The sequence below is a fragment of the Hemitrygon akajei genome, chromosome 5, assembly GCF_048418815.1.
Source record: "Hemitrygon akajei chromosome 5, sHemAka1.3, whole genome shotgun sequence".
Classification (NCBI taxonomy): domain Eukaryota; kingdom Metazoa; phylum Chordata; class Chondrichthyes; order Myliobatiformes; family Dasyatidae; genus Hemitrygon; species Hemitrygon akajei.
Window position 1 is genome coordinate 79,349,729 of NC_133128.1, and position 15,435 is coordinate 79,365,163.

The 15,435-nt window shown below is 41.1% G+C and overlaps 2 protein-coding genes across 3 annotated transcripts in view; one reads left to right on the plus strand and one right to left on the minus strand.

Annotated features, from left to right (window-relative positions):
* Positions 1-15,435, plus strand: part of cdkl5 (cyclin dependent kinase like 5) — a 533,184-nt gene that overhangs the window by 112,435 nt on the left and 405,314 nt on the right. The window lies entirely within an intron of this gene.
* Positions 1-15,435, minus strand: part of scml2 (Scm polycomb group protein like 2) — a 132,797-nt gene that overhangs the window by 42,344 nt on the left and 75,018 nt on the right. For both annotated transcript variants that reach the window (XM_073045864.1, XM_073045865.1), the window contains 3 exons: positions 10,777-10,912; positions 9,984-10,187; positions 1,200-1,382 (listed from right to left, as the gene is read on the minus strand). In XM_073045864.1, coding sequence (XP_072901965.1) covers positions 1,200-1,382; positions 9,984-10,187; positions 10,777-10,912 — 523 coding nt within the window. The remainder of the gene's footprint in view (positions 1-1,199; positions 1,383-9,983; positions 10,188-10,776; positions 10,913-15,435) is intronic.

Here is a 15,435-nt window from a genome sequence, read left to right on the forward strand (position 1 = left end):
TCTGCAAAGTTACGAAACATGCCAAATACATTCTCATCCAAATTATTAATACAGACAACAACAGGGGATCTAACACCAACCCAATGGCATACCACTGGTCACATGCCACCAATTTTAAAAACCTTACACTGACATCTTCTGCTTCCTTCTACTAAGCCAATCTTGTATTCAATTGACTTGCTCATTCTGGATCACATATTAGCTGATCTTCTGGACTTGCCTATCATGCTGGACCTTTATCAATGGCCTTGCTAAAGAATGGCTCAAGTACCAGAAATATACTGCGTTCCAATAATCCTCTCACTTATGATCAGACTAAACAGTATTAGGTACATCTCCAGTTATATATGGATACAATGTCTTAGAGGTATTGCCTTCAGAGTTCTTTAAAAGCAAACTTCAAGAAGAGTAGTTTTTCACATGCGTTTTCAAGATCCTTTTTTCTGTGCCAATGACAATGGCTCATGGATGCCTTCAAACTCCAGGACTTTATTTTTCCCATTATGCCATGATTTATGGTTCACATAGTGACCAGCATCTTGTTCGCACACAGAAAGGAAAATATAACCGTAAAGAGACATACTAGAATTCCATTATTCATAATCTGTGCAATCAGATCTCTATTTATCCAGCTACATTCAAACTGCAACTTCATGATATTATGAATATGCAGCTGGTCAAGAAAAAACAAAACTGTTTCAGGAATCATGTACAATACTTGATTTGTTTGATGGATTTGTTTGATCTCATAAGGCACGCTCTCCAAATCATGTAAGAAATTAACCAAGTTCATCTCTAATTTTTTTTTTTATTTTGGATTGAAAAGTGGTATTAGTTTGAGAGTTGTTGGTGTTTTTTAATTATGGAAATCACATTCTTGTCAATACCATGTCCCAAAACGAATATTATGAGACAAATGAGATGAAACAAATAAATATAGTTATTTAAGTATTGCCTTGTCTTCCTAGATCACTAAGCTCATGTCATGAAGTAAAATTTAAGATCCAATTATCTTTATTTCCAATCACTGCTGAAAATGAAATAAAACTTAGCTCCTAAGAATGGTCAGTTCATTACTATTAGTACTGTACATTTAATTCCATTTCCTGACATATTATTTTGCAAATTTGCATTATGCCCTGCTGTACATAATATTGCATTTACCTTTAGAACAATAATGAAAACTGAATGCTCTTTACCTGATTTTACTCTTTCATATTCTGTTGGACTATGTGCATTTCCTATATATGGACTGAAAGGTTGGCTGCTGAAAAGGTTCTCACAATGCAGACTGTAACAGAGTTTTTCCAGAAATCGTAATACAAATGAGACACTATTTACAGATGGAAGCTTCACTGTGTGTTTCTCTCCATCAAACGAGGCTACAATGACAAAAAAGGAAAAAAGTGTGTTACAATGTACATAAGGAAAAATGTTTTTTAAAATGAAATTAAATACAGAATCCTATTAAATTATTTCAGTCTATGAACGGGCCTTGTAGTCCAAGACTTGTGTAGTTTCAGATCTACTTGCTTTTATAAGTTCCTGAATGACATAGAACGGCTCCAAAGTATCCTACAACATGACAGAATTAAAAATGTTTCAATATTTAACTAATTTGTAAATGTAGTTCAGAACTCCAATAGATAATACTGAACAGAATATATACCAAATGCTGTTAACATCCCAAAACTTAGATTGCTGACCCTCTTGGATGAAGATGATCTTTGCATCATCAATAGGGATGGGAGAAGTACTGGATGATTGGAGGGCTGCAAATGTTGGTGAACCATGGGTGACAAGTGAGGTGGAAAATCTAGTCAAGGTGGAAGAAGGCAGCATACATGAGGTTTAGGAAGCAAGGATCAGATGTGTATATTCAGGAATATAGGGTAGCAAGAAAGGAGCTTAAGAAGGGGCCGAGGAGAGCAAGAAGGGGGTATGAGAAGGCCTTGGCGAGTAGGGTAAAGGAAAACCCCAAGGCATTCTTCAATTATGTGAAGAACAAAAGGATGACAGAAGTGAATGTAGGGCTGATTAGAGATAAAGGTGGGAAGATGTGCCTAGAGGCTGTGGAAGTGAGCAAGGTCCTCAATGAATACTTCTCTTCGGTACTCACCTATAAGAGGGAACTTGATGACGGTGAGGACAATATGACTGAGGTTGATGTTCTGGAGCATGTTTATATTAAGGGAGAAGTGGTGTTGGGAGTTGTTAAAATACATTAGGACGGATAAGTCCCTGGGGCCTGACAGAATATTCCCCAGGCTGCTCCACGAGGCGAGGGAAGAGATTGCTGAGCCTCTGGCTAGGATCTTTGAGTCCTGACGAAGGGTCTCGACCCAAAACGTTGACTGCTCCTTTCAACGGATGCTGCCCGACCTGCTGAGTTCATCCAGCATTTTTGTACATCTTGATTTGACCACAGCATCTGCAGTGTACTTTGTGTCTTTATGTCCTAGTTGTCCACAGGAATGGTGCTGGAGAATTGGAGGGAGGCGAATGTTGTCACCTTGTTCAAAAAAGGTAGTAGGGATAGTCCAGGTAATTATAGAACAGCGAGCCTTACGTCTGTGGTGGGAAAGCTGCTGGAAAAGATTCTTAGAGATAGGATCTATGGGCATTTAAGGAATCATGGTCTGATCAGGGACAGTCAGCATGGCTTTGTGAAGGGCAGATCGTATCTAACAAGCCTAATAGAGTTCTTTGAGGAGGTGACCAGGCATACAGATGAGGGTAGGGCAGTGGATATGATCTACATGGATTTTAGTAAGGCATTTGATAAGGTAGGCTTATTCAGAAAGTCAGAAGGCATGGGATCCAGGGAAGTTTGGCCAGGTGAATTCAGAATTGGCTTGCCTGCAGAAAGTAGAGGGTCGTGGTGGAGGGAGTACATTCGGATTGGAGGGTTGTGACTAGTGGTATCCCTCAAGGATCGGTTCTGGGACCTCTACTTTTCATGATTTTTATTAACGACCTGGATGTGGGGGTAGAAGGATGGGTTGGCAAGTTTGCAGACGACACAAAGGTTGGTGGTGTTGTGGATAGTGTAGAAGATTGTTGAAGATTGCAGAGAGACATTGATAGGATGTAGAAGTGGGCTGAGAAGTGGCAGATGGAGTTCAACCCAGAGAAGTGTGAGGTGGTACATTTTGGAAGGACAAACTCCAAGGCAGAGTACAAAGTAAATGGCAGGATACTTGGAAGTGTGGAGGAGCAGAGGGATCTGGGGGTACATGTCCACAGATCCCTGAAAGTTGCCTCACAGGTAGATAGGGTAGTTAAGAAAGCTTATGGGGTGTTAGCTTTCATAAGTCGAGGGATAGAGTTTAAGAGTCGCGAGGTAATGATGCAGCTCTATAAAACTCTGGTTAGGCCACACTTGGGAGTACTGTGTCCAGTTCTGGTCGCCTCACTCTAGGAAGGATGTGAAAGCATTGGAAAGGGTACAGAGGAGATTTACCAGGATGCTGCCTGGTTTAGAGAGTATGCATTATGATCAGAGATTAAGGGAGCTAGAGCTTTACTCTTTGGAGAGAAGGAGGATGAGAGGAGACATGATAGAGGTGTACAAGATATTAAGAGGAATAGATGGAGTGGACCCCAGGGCACCACTGCTCAATACAAGAGGACATGGCTTTAAGCTAAGGGGTGGGAAATTCAAGGGGATATTAGAGGAATGTTTTTTACTCAGAGAGTGGTTGGTGCATGGAATGCACTGCCTGAGTCAGTGGTAGCAGCAGATACACTAGTGAAATTTAAGAGACTACTAGACAGGTATATGGAGGAATTTAAGGTGGGGGATTATATGGGATGCAGGGTTTAAGGGTCGGCACAACATTGTGGGCCGAAGGGCCTGTACTGTGCTGTACTATTCTATGTTCTATGTTGTTCCCTTGTTCAAGAATGGGAGTAGAGATAACCCAGGAAATTATAGACTGACTTCAGTGGTGGGCAAGCTGTTCGAGAAGATCCTGAGAGACAGTATTTATGAGCATTTAGAGAGACATAATCTAATTAGGGATAGTCAGCATGGCTTTGTCAAGGGTAGTTCATGCCTTACAAGCCTGATTGAATTCTTTGAGGATGTAACACATTGATGAATGTAGAGAAGTGGATATAGTGCATATGGATTTCAGTAAGGCATTTGATAAGGTTCCCCATACAAGGCTCCTTCAGAAAGTAAGGAGGTATGGGATTCAAGGAGACCTTGCTTTGTAGATCCAGAACTGGCTTGCCCACAGAAGGCAACAGGTGGTTGTAGATGGTTCATATTCTGCACGGAGGTCTGTGAACAGTGATATTCCGCAGGGATCTGTTCTGGGACCCCTTCACTTTGTGATTTTTATAAATGACTTGGATGAAGAAGTAGAAGGGTGGGTTAGTAAGCTTGCTTGATGACACAAAGGTTGGAGGTGCTGTGGATAGTCTGGAGGGTTGTCAGAGGTTACAGTGGGACATTAATAGGACGCAGCACTGGGCTAAGAAGTGGCAGATGGACTTCAACCCTGATAAGTGTTAAGTGGTTCATTTTGGTAGGTCAAATTTGAAGACAGAATATAATATTAATGGTAAGATTCTTGGCAGTGTGGAGGATCTGAGAGATCCTGGGGTCTGTGTCCATAGGGCACTCAAAGCTGCTGTGCAGGTTGACAGTGTTGTTAAGAAGGTGTATGGTGTGTTGGCATTCATCAACCATGGGACTGAGTTCAAGAGCCATGAGGTATTGTTGCAGCTATATAGGACCCTGGTCAGACCCCACTTGGAGTACTGTGCTCAGTTCTGGTCATCTCACTACAAAAAGGACGTGGAAACCATAGAAAGGGTGCAGAGGAGATTTACAAGGATGTTGCCTGGATTGGGGAGCATGCCTTATGAGAATAGGTTGAGTAAACTCAACCTTTTTTCCTTGGAGCGACAGAGGATGAGAAGTGACCTGAAAGAGGTGAAAGGCATTGATTGTGTGGATAGCCAAAAGCCTTTTCCCAGGGTTGAAATGGCTAACACGAGAAGGCATAATTTTAAGGTGTTTGAAAATAAGTACAGAGGAGAAGTCGGGGTAAGTTTTTCCAGAGAGTGGTGGGTGTGTGGAATGCACTGCTGGCGGTAGTGGTGGAAGTGGATACAATGGGGTCTTTCAAGAGTCTCTTAGATAGGTACATGGCGCTTAGAAAAATAGAGGAGTCCGCACTGGGGAAATTCTAGGCAGCTTCTAGAGTACATGGTCAGTACAATATTGTGGGCTGAAGGGCCAGTAATGTGCTATAGATTTCTATGTTCTAAAACTTCTATATGCTGCTGGCCATCTAGTCATAACTGCCATCTGAATGGAAGAGTCAATGTCATTAGCAATAATGTATCATTTCATCTAGTAACCAAAGAATATAGCTTAATATAGCAAACTCAATCACTAAATGTTTTAAAAAGATACATTTAGATCGAATTCTTGTGGTTTGGGATAAATGTGAACCTGTCCATGTGTAGGCTTTATAGTATGGAAAATATTTGTTTGAATATTCCTAACAGCAAATAAAATATGTTCGGTTTCTTTTTATTGGCTTCTCCATCTTTCTTTGAAAGCTTCATCAACTTAGGCCAAACTAGTCTTTGCTTCATACAATTCACATTTTGACAAAAGTTTTCATGTATCCTTCTCTCAATTTCTTCAAGCCTAATTGACATTTTTTACTGATCTAAGCTAAACCTGGGAATCTGATAAACCTGTAGGATATGAATGTAAAGGATTTCCAGTACATTTGGAAGTAATGACTTTCTCAAATCAAGGGAGAGGTTACTCATCCCATCAAGTACGCGTCAGGTCTCAGAGCAATCCCATACCTTCACTTTTTTGTATTTCTTCTCACATTCCCATCAACTCCATCCCAATTCTTAATTACTCACCCACATGAGGGGTAATTTACATAGTTGCCAATTAAGCTAACAACCAATCCTTAGTACCCTTTTTGGGTACTAAGACACCCTGAGAAAACCCGTGTGATTATAGGAAGAATGTACAAACTCTACAAAGATTGAAGGAGGTCAGGACTGAATCTAGGTCAATGCAGCTGTGAGACAGTCACTTTTCCTGCTGTGCCATTTCAGGAAAATATGCCACAGACTTCAGGTGAGTTAAGATAAAGGCTCATTATAGTATTTTACAATACCTCTGCTCAGCCTCAGACTTAAAGAGCTACAGAATCGGGAGGCTGAAGATGATGTTACTGTTTATTTAAAATAGATGTGTACAGATCTGTAATCTAATGGCACTGCTACAGTACCGTGATGCCCCAGATGTGAGGCAATGTTTGGGGGGGGGGGGGGGGGGGGAGGAGGGAGGCAAACAAGGTAGAGGAATTCACAACAAATGCTAGGATTCTGAGAAGTGCATGCCCACAGACTATGTGGTTAGTTAGCAAGTTTAAGTATGCAAAAGGATTAGTCTTCTTTGATAGCCAAGGCATGAAATACAAGAGCAAGGAGAAACAGCTCAGTGCAGCTCAGCACGGCACTGGAGGAGAACCTAAGACAATTACATGCATGTCTAAAGGCCAGGAGAGTTTTAGCCATGACCAAAGATTGGGTGCACTGGTGTGTCTTCTTGGATTTGAAGAAACTGTGGGAGTAGTTAAGTGTTTATAACTATAATGGACATTGATATATTAGATAATATAGTCAAGAAGAGGGTAACCAGAGAAAGTAATAAGAGAATGATTAAAAATCAATACTTGTTTTCAAAGGATAGTACGTTCAAACTGGCTGCTTGAAAGTATAGTCATGGCAGAAATACTAATCACATATGAACTGTATTTGAATAAGCTAGCAAATAAGGATACACTGGATAGTACTTCTTCAGCTGATATTGACATGCAGGTTAAATAACCTTCTGTATAGCTAAGTTTTAATTCTATTATAGCAATTAGTAAAAAACATTGATTTTTAAAAAATCTTAAATCCCTTCAGCAAGGAATCACCATTGCAGGTTAACTGATTACTTAAAAGAATAAGTAGTAATAATGTCTAGAAAAACATTAAGCAAATAAAAACCAGAAATTGAATCTGGACTCTCTGAATTCTTTTGATTTAGTTACAGTTTAAGAACTATTCTTGACTGCCCATGGAGAATGAGTAATTTATGCCTAATCTGGTAGGTAAATTTCGTGAGATGGATCTCTTGATTTTTTTTGTTAGCACTTTAAATCCCATCACGTCTCCATGCCGAGAGCAGGTCATCAACATTTTCATTCCTTGGTCATCAACCTACACTGAGAAAACACCCCATCTTTCAACTTAGATACCTACAAATTCTTTCATTTTGGGAATGCTAAGAAGTTCAAAGTAAAATTTAATACCAAAGTACATACATGTCATTACATACAACCCTGTAATCTTTTTTCTGTGAGCATACTTAGCAAATCTATAGAATGCTAACTGTAAACAGGATCAATGAACTGTGCAAATGCAAAATATAAAAATATAGCAATAAATAACGAGTATGAAATAACAAGATAAAGAGTCCTTAAAGTGAGACCATTGTTGTGGGAACAGAAAAAGAATGAGTGCAGTAATCCCCTTTTGTTCAAGAGCCTGATGACTGAGGGGTAAACCTGGTGGTGCAAGTCCTGAAGAACTTGTACCTTCTACCTGATAGCACAGTGAGAAAATAGCATGGCCTAGTGGAGAGGGTCTTTGATAATAGATGTTGCTTTTCTACAGCAACGTTTCATGCTCAGTGGCATGAAACTGTGATGTACTGCGTCAAATCCACTACCATTTGTAGGAATTTCCACTTAAAGGCATTGATGTTCGCATACCAGGCGGCAATGCTGCCAGTCACCACACTTTCCACCAAACATCTATAGAAGTTTGCCAAGGTGTTTGATGAATTTCAAAGCTCTGCAGACTCCTAAGGAAGTAGAGGTGCTGCCGGGCTTTCTTTGCAGTTATATTTATATGATTGGTCCAGGACAGGTCCTTTGAGATAATGACACCCAAGAATTTGAAGTTACTGGCCCTCTCCACCTCTGATCTTCCAATGAGTACTGGCTCATGGACCTCTGGTTTCCCTCTCCTGAAGTCTACAATCAATTCCTTGTCTTATTAACACTGAGTGAGAATTTGTTATTATTACACTACTCAGCCAAGTTTTCAACCTCCCTCCTGTATGCAGATTAATTACCGTCTTTGATATGGCCCACAACAGTGGTGTCATCATAAAGCTTGTACATGATGTTGGAGCTGTACTTAGTCACCATAGTCATAGGTGTAAAATGAATAGAGCAGGGGGCTAAGCACACACCCCTGTGGCGCTCCTGTCCTGATGGAGATTGTGGAGAGATGTTTTTGCCAATCTGAACTGACTGGGGTCTGCAAATGAGGAAATCCATAATCCAACTGCACAAAGGAGTAACGAGGCCCAGGTCTTGGAGTTTACTGATTGGCTTTGAGAGGATGATGGTATTAAGTGCCGAGCTGTAATTGATAAAGAGCATCCTGATATTTGCATCTTTGCTGTCCAGATGATGCAGGGTTGTGTGAAAAGCCAATGAGACAGCATTCACTATAGATCTGATACTTCAGTAAGCAAATTGGAGCAGATCCAAGTCACCACTCAGACAGGATCTGATATGCTTCAACACTACCCTCTCAAAACACTGGGAGATGGCCACTGAGACAGGTTGCCATGTTCTTCTTGGGCACCAGTACGATTGAAGCCAGCCTGAAGCAGGTGAGTACCACAGAGTGCTGAAGTGACAGATTGAAGATATCCATGAACACACCAGGCAGTTGGTCAGCACAGGTCTTCAGTACTCAGCCAGGTACTCCATCCTGACTGGATGATTTCTTTGGATTCACTCTCTTGAATGCATCTTCAAATACTGAAATCAAACGATCATTGAGAGACACAGGGGGAGCATGATGGTTCCTCCTATTCTGGTGATCAAAGCGAGCAAAAGCTGCACCGAGCAAATCCGGAAACTCTGCCTTCCCCTATGTTGCAAGATTTAACTCTGTAGGAGGTTATGGCATTCAAACCCACCCTGCCACAGCTGTCGAGCATCCCTTGTTGATTCCAGTCTAGACCAGAATCTCCACTCCACTCTTGAGGTGGCTTTTCGAAGGTCATTCCTGCACTTCTGGTAGCATTCTTGATCTCTGGACTTAATGCCTCTGATCTGGCTCTCAGCAAATTCCAGATTTCATGGTCCACCCAGGGCTTCTGATTGGGGTAAACCCTGAAAGATTTTATGGAGATGCACTCATTCACAGCTGTTTTAATAAAATCTATAACCACCCTGGTATGGTCATTCATGTCCTCAGATGAGTTCTTGAACACTGACTGAAGGCAATCCTGTAACTGTTCCTCTGCCTCCCATGACCTCCTCTTAGTTATCTTGATTTCGGAAGCCTTGCTTTTTAGGCTCTCTTTTTATGCGCAGGTAATAGGAATACAGTTAAATGGTCCAATTTGCCAAAATGCAGTCTGGGAAAGAAATAATAGTGTAGTAGTGGTCTAGTGTGTTGGGACCTCTGGTGCAACAGATTACATGCTGGTGATCACTGGACAGGGTTTTCTTCAAACAGGCCTGAAAAAGTATCCTGAAGAAGAGTCTCAGCCCAAAAACGTTTTGACTTTTATTCATTTCCATAGACGCTGCCCGACTTACTGAGTTCCTCCAAGATTTTGTGTGCGTTGCAAAAGGTATGGTACAAGGGATTTTCAATTGATGCAAAGGCCCATCTATATTTAGACTACAGTACAAAAGTATTAAATCAGCTGTAGTGTGTTCTCTGGTTGCTAAAGGATGATCTAAACCATGAAAATGTGAAACAGAAATCTACTTGAGTAAACTACCTTAAACTTTTTCGAAATATACAACAATCTTTGCATTCCTTTATAAAATCACATCAAAAATTAAGTATTTATAACACTTTATCACTTTATAATTAATGTCATTGAAAGGACAAAAGGTATTCCCTCTCACCGGTTATTGCCTCTCCTCCATGATGTCCAGACTTCAGAAATGAGAAGACTGTCTTAGCCTGGTAAGCACAATCAACACAGCCTTGTACAGCCTGCTGAAGCACTATTGGCACAGGGCCTGGCCCAAAGTGATCTGGAAGCTGCTGAACTTTCTTTTTATTCAGATGAGGTCCACAGTTTCCATGTTTGTTAACGTACACACAAACTGTTAACAAAACAGCCACTATTAATTATCAAGACTTAACAACGAAACAATTTGTGATAATTTCCATTGTATCCAAGGTGCCATGAGTAAATGCAATTCTCAAAGGTAAGGAAGGACAATAGATTAGTACAATCGTCAGCTGCTTTATTTAGCTACTACATTAATGGACCTTTAAAATAGGAACCTGATTAAAAATTAAGCACAGAATTATGAAGTGGGTTGTTCAAAGACTCGATGTCACTTAGGTATTAAATTTACAATGCTCCAATACTTACAAGCCACTCAGTCCAAATATTTTTTTAAAAATATCAAATAGAACAACAAATCTAACAAAAAAATCTATAGCTTAATTTTGCATTCTTTGGGGTTTGAATTGTGCAATTTACAATGATTAAATCATATCTTTGTTGTGCATCACACAAATTTATGTAATTCACTTGACTGGAATTATGTAAATTATGTGAACTTAAGAGTGAAGTGTATTTTAAATATAGGAGGAATCAACTGTCATGCTACACAATCATCAACTGTTAAAGACTCTTTTGTCCTCCCTTGTATTTGATTATTATTAGAAATGAAGAGTTGTTACCTGTGGATAAAACTGATGGAGTCGTATTGGGAATACTAACAGCATCTTGGGGTCCTTGGGCACTGCTAACGTCAGTTTCGGCCATTGTTGTGGTGGGTGAAGGAGGATGCGGGCTCTGTACTGTTCGACTCTTTCTCTGAAGTACAAAAATAAAAGTATCTTACAACTTTCCACAACCCGTGTAAAGGTATGCAAAGGGAATATGTTTTTATTTATATTTGAATAATGTGAACATAACCAAAATGATTGCAGATTTCATCTTTTGATTATGTGTCTTTGAGCATGCTTTTGTTCAATTGCGCTTTTCAGTTTGCTTTATTACACTTAGCATTATCTCAGGTTTATCCAAAATTGTACTGTCAATGCTCTCACATTAAGCTTGATTCACATAAAACTGTGTTTGCTGAGTTGCACTGGCACATGTTTAAACAACACTTTGATTTTCAAATTCTATTCACTTTTTTTTAAATGCATTTGCAGTGCCTTGCTTACCATCTTTCTCATAACGATGCCCAATTGTTCCTCCAGGAAAACTTACATTTTTTAAATTCAAGCATCTTTCTTATCTTTGAATAGCTTCCTTCAACAGCATAAATGAATGGCCCAGTCTGAATTAGTAAATTGTTTTATTATTGACACATGTATCAAGGCACAGTGAAAAACTTTGTTTTAACATCAATACAGATCACTTGATTACAATAATGCAAGAGGTAGTACAAGGGAAAACAGGAGAAGCAAATTCTGGAATAACTCAGCAAGTCAGGCAGCATCTACGGGGTGCTTTGAGCCAAGACCCTTCATCAGGACTGAAAAGGAAGGGAGCAGAAGTCAGAATAAGATGGGGTTGGGGGTTAAGGGAAGGAGTACAAGTGGGCAGGTAATAGGTGAGACCAAGTGAGGGGAAAATTGGGTGGTTGGAAGAGAAGGATGAAATAAACTGGGAGAGATAGGTGAAAGAGACAAAGGGCTGAAGAAGGAATCTGATAGGAGATGACAGTGGACCATGGAAGAAAGGGCAGGAGGAGGGGAACCAGAGGGAGGTGACAGACAGGTGAGGAGAAGAGAAAGGATGAGAGGTAACCAGAATGGGCAGTTGAAAAAGAGAGGAGGGTTGGAAGGGGGAGAGATTACCCGAAGTTGGTGAAATCAGTGTTCATGCCATCAGGTTAGAGACTACCCCAGATGAACATGAGGTGTTGCTCCTCCAAACTCCAATAAAGGTAGATTGTGGAATCACAACTTCATCTTCTTATACAAGAGATCTATTCAGTAGTTCTGTAACAGTGGGATTTAAAGCTTTCCTCGAGTCTGGTGATAGGTGCTTTCAAGCTTTGTATCATCAGCCTGATGGGAAGGAAAAAAATGTTCAGGGTGGATGGGGGTCTTTGATTATGTTGGCTACTTTACCAAGGCAGCAAGGTGTGGGCACAGACCATGGAGGTGGCCCAAGAGATTCTGCAAATGAAGGAAGACTTCAGCAACGTACAAAATTCTGGAGGAACTCAGCAAGGCAGAATGAAAAGCCATAGCCCAAAAAGTTGATTGTGTATTCCCCTTCATAGATGCTGCTGCAAAATTTTGTGTGTATTGCCCATGGAGAGGGGACCAGTTTCCATGATGTGCTGCATTGCACCCACAACTATCTGCAGTTTCCAACAGTCTTGGGCATCATACCAAGCCAGGACGCATCCAGATAGCAGCTTTCTGTGGTGCACTGATAAAAATTGGTGTGGTTCAAAATGGCATGCTGAATTTCTTTAGCCTTCCAAGGAAATAGAGGTGATAGAACCATAAAACCATAGAACATTACAGCACAGAAACTGGCCTTTCGGCCCTTCTTGGCTGTGCCGAACTATTATTCTGCCTAGTCCCACTGACCTGCACCTGGACTAACCATATCCCTCCATACACCTCTCATCCATGTACCTGTCCAAGTTTTTCTTAAATGTTAAAAGTGAGCCTGCATTTACTACTTCATCTGGCAGCTCATTGCACAATCCCACCACTCTCTGTGTGAAGAAGCACCACCCCCCCCATGTCCCCTTTAAATTATTCCCCCTTCACCCTTAACCCATGTCCCCTGGTTTTTTTCTCCCCTAACCTCAGTGGAAAAAGCCTGCTTGCATTCACTCTATCTATACCCATCATAATTTTATATACCACTATCAAATCTCCCCTCATTCTTTTACGCTCCAGGGAATAAAGTCCTAACCTATTCAACCTTTCTCTGTAACTCATTTTCTCAAGTCCCGGCAATGTGACGATCCACATTCTTGGCCATGGCATCTACTAGGTTGGACCAAGGCAAGCTGTTGGTGATGGTCACGCCTAAAAAATTGAAGCTTCCAACTCTCTAAATTTCAACACTATTAACGTAAATGGGAGCAAATGCACTGCACCCACACCCACTCCCAATGACCAATTTTTATGTTTGGTGGATACTGAGGGAAAGGTAATTGTCAAAACACCATGCCACTATGCTGTCTATCTCCCTCCTGTACTCCAATTCATTTGAGATTCGACCCATTACGGTGGTGGCATTTGTAACCTGATAGAAGTTAGAGCAGAATTTGGCCACAGTCATAAGTGTACATGAAATTAAGTAGGGGGCTGAGGATGCAGTCCTGTGGGGCACCAGTGTTGAGAATAATCATGGTGAAGCTGTTGCTAGATTTTGTTACTGATTGTGGTCTATTGATTGGGAATTAAGGATTAAGTAGCAAAGGCAGATGTTGAATCTCAGGTCTAGGAGTCTGGAGATGAATTTGCTTGGAATTATAGCATTGAAGACAGAACTGTTGTCAATAAACAATAATCTAATGCTTGTATTGTTAGTATAATCACAATGCTTGATAAAGAAATGTAGAACTAGTGAGATGGTATCTACCATAGACCTGCTTAGGTGGTAGGCAAATTGCAGTATGTTGAGTTTCTCTGGGATGCTGGAGTTGATGTGTGCCATGACCAGTCTAAAGGGAACCATGGCCACTTGAAATGATTTGTTTCTGCTTGAACACATTTGTGTTAAGTGCTTTGGGATGTTTTGCTGTAATATTGACTATTATTTGAAGGAAGTACACACAAAACTAAAACAATGCTCTTTCTATCACTACATTTTTAAGAAGTTTCTTTCTGAACAGTTCTGCCATACAACACATACAAAATGCTGGAGGAACTCAGAAGGCCAGGCAGCATCTATGGAAAAGAGTACAGTCGACATTTTGGACCAAGACCCTTCAGCAGGACTAGAGAAGATATAAAAGGTGGGAGGAATGGAGGGAGAAACACAAGGTGATAGTGAAACTGGGAAAGGGAGGGATGAAGTAAAAAGCCGGGAAGTAGACTGGTGAAAGAGATACAGGGCTGGAGAAGGGGGAATCTAATAGGAGAGGACAGAAGGCCATGGAAGAAAGAAGGGGAGAGGAGCACCAGACGGAGGTGATACGCAGGTAAGGAGATAAAAAAGGGGAAGGGGGATGGGGCATGGGGCGGGGGGAAGTACCTAAGTTTAAAAATTCGATGTTCATGCCTCCAGGTTGGAGGCTACCCAGATGGAGTACAAGATGTTATTCCTCCAACTTGAGTGTGGCCTCATTGCAACAGTAGAGGAGGCCATGAATTGACTTATCAGAATGGGAAAGGGAAGTGGAATTAGAATGTGTGGTCACTAGGAGATCTCGCTTCTTCTGGCAGACTGCTTGGGGACCTGAATGGTAGTGAGAGAGGAGTGTGTAGGGGCAGGTGTAGCACTTGTTCCAGGAGGGAGATCAGTGGGGAGGGACAAATGGACAAGGGAGTTGCGTAGAGAGTGATTCCTGTGGAAAACAGAAAGTTGGGGTAGGGAAAGATGTTCTTGGTGGCCGGATCCTGTCGGAGATGGAGGAAGTGGCGGAGAATTATGTGCTGGACGCGGAGGCTGGTGGGGTGGTAGGTGAGGACAAGAGGAACCCTATCCCTGGTAGGGTGACAGGAGGATGGGGTGAGAGCAGACGTGTGTGAAATGGAAGAAAAGCGGTTGAGGGTGGCATTGATGGTGGAGGAAGGGAAACCCCTTTCTTTTGAAAAGGGCATCTTCATTCTGGAATGAAAAGCCTCCTCCTCCCGGTTTCAATGATCAACTTGTGTTCTCTCTCCTCTCCACCCATCTTTTAAATCTACTCTTCATCTTTTTTTCCTCTAGTCCTGCTGAAGAGTTTCAGCCCAAAAGGTTGACTATACTCTTTTTCATAGATGCTGCCTGACCTGCTGAGTTCCTCCAGCATTTTGAGTATGTTGCTTGGATTTACAGCATCTGTAGATTTTCTCTCAGTTCTGCCATATGACTGGGATAGAGAGCAAGTTATCTGCTTGCTCACCTACAAACAGAATGGAACTTCATTTTAAAAAAAATTAAAGAGCAGAAAGATTAGGCTTGAAATGTTCATTTAAAACTGAATCAGTTGAGTAATAAGGGGAATAATGGCAGCTTTTATAATTAATTTCCAGTTACTCTGTACCTCCACAAACTTTGCTACATTAGGATATCGTTGGCAGACAGCATGAAAAAATATCAAGTTTCTTGACATTATTACTCCTATCAAATACTCACCAAACGTCACAAAAATGAGTTATGACTGGTATTACATAGACAAGTGAATTTATAATAGTGTGGTCAATTTT